The sequence below is a fragment of the Notothenia coriiceps genome, unplaced genomic scaffold (assembly GCF_000735185.1).
Source record: "Notothenia coriiceps isolate Sejong01 unplaced genomic scaffold, NC01 NC01_scaffold00009575, whole genome shotgun sequence".
Taxonomy (NCBI): domain Eukaryota; kingdom Metazoa; phylum Chordata; class Actinopteri; order Perciformes; family Nototheniidae; genus Notothenia; species Notothenia coriiceps.
In genome coordinates this window covers 1-4864 of record NW_011342276.1, presented here as the reverse complement: position 1 = coordinate 4864, position 4864 = coordinate 1, and the positions used below count along the sequence as shown (strand labels likewise).

Genomic DNA, 4864 nt, shown 5'->3' with positions numbered 1-4864 from the left:
TTTCTCCCACGAAAGTCCCTGCTCTCTAGCAGGGACTGAAAAGGGGGTAAAAAAGGTTCTCTAGAACTAATTTAGTTCCTGGGACTTTTTGGTGTGAACGCAACTAAATCGTAGTTCTCAGGAACCTTTGTGGGAAAAGTACTTGGTGTGAACGCGCCTCTTACTGCTTCATGGTTTATTAAACCTGCCTGAATTTAATTTGCTGCTGTCTACGATAGAACACTCATGTAAGTATGTTTTTGAACATGTCATATCTGCTTTTCCTCAGCTGTTAAATGCAGTGGGGTGAAGACCCAGCCAGACTCCATGTCCCAGAATGCACGGAAGGCTCTCCTCCGTAACCTGGGAACCCCCACTGACACCCCCCCCAGCACTCTGCTGGTGAACAGCAAAGGCCTCAACCCCAGCCCCAAGAGGGCGGTACGGGACCCCAAAACAGGACGAGGTACTTCTTCACTGAGATGTGGCTTTCAGACTTTTAATAGACATGCTAACACATGTTGTCAGTTATTTAGAGAAGGTTGAGGTAGACTTTGAATACAAAAAACAAAACTGAAAGGATCATGAATGAACGCTCGATATTGATTGTGTTGCAGCGGTCCAGGAGAGGAACTCGTACGCAGTCAGTGTGTGGAAGAGGGTGAAGGCCAAGCTGGAGGGCAGAGACATCGACCCCAACCGGAGGATGAGCGTCACAGAGCAGGTAACACACACACATACACTCACGGCACATTTAATCATCATTTCACTAGCAGGTAACGGGCCACAACAATGTCATTTTAAAGATTTAATGAAGGAGGCACAATGAATGGGACATAGAGGGGGGGTGAAGGTTGATGCTGTCTGTCAGGCTGGTCTGAAGTCCAGGCACTGAGAGCCTCAGGGTGGGGTTTCTGTCTCAGGCACTCTTCTATGACATCCGTTTGTGTATTCATTCCCTGCCCTTGATATCAGATGGCAGTTGCTTACACTGGTTTGCTCTTTGTTAGCACTTAGTCATAGCATATTGTAGTATAGTCACAATAGCTTGGCACTCTACTATTACTATTTGAATAAATACTACTACTAGTCACTCTTTTTCAGCGACTAGTGGCACTTTTGTCTTACTTGTTTTTTAATTAACTAGCTAACAGGCACCTTAGACCAGTGGTCACCAACCAGTCGATCGCGATCGACCGTGTGGTTCGGGTAGATCGCGGACCCTTAAAAAAAAAAGTAACAAAAGAAAGAAAAATAAAATAAAAATAATAATGTTTGAAAAATACGTTTTTAGATGTAAACCTTATCATCCACCACCCCGTTAGCAGGTGCCACTTGATTGACGTATATTTGAGACACCTCAATAATATAATACATTAACCGTGCTTTACGTGAACCTCATCATGACACAAGAGACGACGGCAGGACTGTAATTTCCCGTGTTCAGTGAACGCAACAGAGGCAACACATCAGACCAATCAGAGAGTTGCATGGAACGTGTGCTTGTGTCATTCAAGCTCGGCTCTGTGTGTGTGTGGCAATAGCGCGTTTAGTGTGATAGAGAGGGAGAGAGGGAGTGTTTCTACAACAAGCTGGAGGAGTCCTCTCCTGTCAGACTGAGGGGCTCAGGTGAGCTAAAGGACTCTTGAGTGTTTAGAACAGTTTTGTCAAATTATTCAAAAGATTATTTCTGCGGCACACCTTCATATGATCATTATAGTTATACAAACAATAAGAGAATAAATGAAAAACAGGTATGAAATAGCCTACTATATGGCAGTAAAACAAGAATACAGTTTAATGTGATTTGTAAAATATCCATAAAGAAAAAGAAAATCTGTTTACAGTTCTGTTTCATATGGGTGCTGAGAGAGGTATCCATAGATCTCTTCATGTTGCTCTCAAAGTGCACCAGATTGATGCTTTCAACTTCAATATTTAAAAAAAAATCTTCCCGGGGGAGCGACCCCCGGACCCCCCTTGAGAAGGTGAGGTCCGCCCCCCAATAGCACTTTACCCCTGCCTATATGCCGTGAGCTGATTATGGAGCCTTCATTGTAACAGTAATTCAGATGCAATTAGCCTATATAAAATGCCTCAAATTGGAAGCATTGTATGGGCCGTCTTTTTCACTCAATTCTGCAATAGGTAGATCTCGCCTTTCACCTAGGCCGAGGTCGATGATCTTGGGCTTAAAAAGGTTGGTGACCACTGCCTTAGACGGTACCTAGAATGAGACATCCAGGAATGGGTTGAGAAAAGCAACTCATTTCAAAGTGTGTTTGTGGCTGATCAGCTGGAAGTCTCCCTGTAAGTCTCTCAGTCTGGCATATTGTCAGTACTAATATTGAATGATCTGAGCAGTGTCTGATGCTCATGTGATGGAGTGATGGTTAAACGTAGTGCGAATATTAATGCTGAGTCGCTGTGTTTCAGGTGGACGTGGTGATCAAAGAGGCCACCAGCATGGAGAACCTGGCTCAGCTGTATGAGGGCTGGACGGCCTGGGTGTGAGCGCCTGCCCCTTCATGTCTTTGTTCCAGCGAAGGCTTGGAGATCCACCAGAGTCCAGCGGGTCTGGGGTGTCGGAACAGCAGCACCGGGCCACACTGGGGGGAGCGAACGAGAGGCGGATGCTCAATCCGCTTCCCAAACTCCTGGGCACACAAACCGGTGCAGCGACCTCGTAGCACCGCTGCAACCACACCCCCCCCAACCTCCGGCGAGCGGGCTAACACACGCTTTGTGGGCCTGCCGCCCCGCCCTCCTTTCTGGGGTTTGACCAGGCAACGCAGTGCCGGATGGGGGGAGGGGGAAGGAAGGCAAACGCCTCCTCACCCTCGACTTAGAAACACCTTCCCCCCCCTCACCTGCATAGCTCACAGTCAAGTTGTACCCATAAATCAATGCATCCTGTTGAGCCAATCAGAGTCCACCTGAGGGCAGGGTGAAGCAGGAAGTGAGCCGCCTCCCTCTGAAGCACACAGCCGCCGCGCTGTGGGTGGGACTTCACCGGGGGGGCTCAGATGGGCCACTCACATGGTCACACTTGTTTTTCTCTAATCTTTTCCGTTGTGATTGGCAGCGGGTTGGCAGGAGCTGAGAGCCAAGGTTCTTCAGGATCCTGAATCCACACCACCCAGCAGCTGCAGTGAAGGAAATAAAGGGGAACAGTCAACTCGGTGTATTTTGGTTGATAAACAGTCAAAACTTTTACAGAATTGTTGATTGGAGTTGTTTTCTAAGGGAGGTTCTTTGTGCTCTGGTTAAGTGAACGGCCTGTAATGTGACTAGTTTCTGATGTCTCATCTCGTAGAGCATGAGGTGACATCACTCCACGAGGGCGGCCTCACTCTTTTTCTTGGTGTGTTTCTTCAGTCTGTGTGAGCTCTGTAACTCTTCTGTCCTTCTTTAGTTCTGTAGATGTTTTCTGCCTTTTTTGAAATGCCTGTCACAAGCTGTTGCTTGCCTCATTGACACCCCCCCCCCCATGCTTGCATTTTATTAATATTGACCTTCTAGTTTTACATTTTTAGTGGGAGAATTTATCTTTTTGGTGATGGTGCAAAATGTTAATTCTTAAAGCTTTTATTGGATTTGGTTGGATGCCAAATAAACATTGAACTATGAAGTGTGGAGTGTTTTTAATGAACAATGAGAATCCATAGACACAAGAAACCTCATTTGTTTGTATAACTCCAGCTGTTTATACAGCTTCTAGATATTACGTGGGTCTGACTCACGCCGGCAAAATGATTAGGCAATGCCCCCCTGTTACACATTGTTTCATCTGTAGGATTGTCAGATTGTATCAGTAGCACTTCTTTCTTTTTTTAGCTTTACTCATATCATGAAATGAAATAAACAGTTAGTTTAGCATTTTGCTGCCATGGTTACTACAGGGGGAAGACAAAGGCAAGGCACGTTTATTTATACAGCTCCTTTCAACACAAGGCAATTCAAAGTGCTTTACAAAAATGAAAGACAATAAGAGCATTAAGAAATAGTGCAGTGGAAACGCAAACATTAAAAAGCAAAGATAATAAAACATGAATACAAGTTACAGTGCAGTGCAAGATGTCAATAGTTCAATTAAAAGCAGAGGCAAAAAGGAAAGCCTTCAGCCTGGATTTGAAAGTAGTCAGAGTCGCAGCGGACCGGCAGGTTTCTGGGAGTTTGTTCCAGATATTGGGCAATATCCCTAAAAGCAGTAAACATACCGTTTCATTTGGACAGTATTACCTTGAACGAAAAGGGAATGTTTGGAACCAAAGTGAGGATTCAATTTTAGCATTACAGATTTAAAATAATTATATATAACTTCCAATAATATCAATGTCAATTTTCTGTCATAATCCTCACAGTAGACTTCAAAATTATGAAAAAAGGGTTACAATGTCTTTGTAAACATTCAGCTTAAACACACTTTATAAAGGGCAGCAGCCAATCGGAGGACAGAGGTTCGATGTGAGTGGTTTGGATAAAAGCTAAATAACATGTTTGTTCTGTTATCTTGTGTAAACTGGCCCCTCAGAAGTGATGGTTAGGAAGAGGACGGCTGCAGCAGGTTAATGATTACAGCGGCTCTGTTTATCAGTGTGTGTCTCCTGTATGTGAGGGGCAGACGCTCAGGAGACAGCCATGGCAGGACAGCGTGTGAGTGTGTCCGACTTCGAGAAAGAAGCTGAGAAAGTTCTTCCTAAAGCCGTTTACGATTACTACCGCTCGGGAGCTGATGAGCAGAGCACACTGGCTGACAATGTGGCTGCCTTTAACAGGTACACACACACACACACACACACACACACACACACACACACACACACACACACACACACACACACACACATACATACACGACCGAACGGACACGACGAGGGAGTAG

At 45.1% G+C, this 4864-nt stretch overlaps 1 protein-coding gene across 1 annotated transcript; it reads left to right on the top strand.

Annotated features, from left to right (window-relative positions):
- The first annotated feature begins 231 nt into the window (after positions 1–231).
- On the top strand, positions 232–3610 carry LOC104945364 (serine/threonine-protein kinase SMG1-like). Its single transcript, XM_010771016.1, has 3 exons — positions 232–445; positions 597–703; positions 2416–3610. The coding sequence occupies exons 1-3, from the start codon at positions 307–309 to the stop codon at positions 2491–2493; spliced, it is 324 nt and encodes a 107-aa protein (XP_010769318.1). The 5' UTR covers positions 232–306; the 3' UTR covers positions 2494–3610.
- Positions 3611–4864: the final 1254 nt, after the last annotated feature.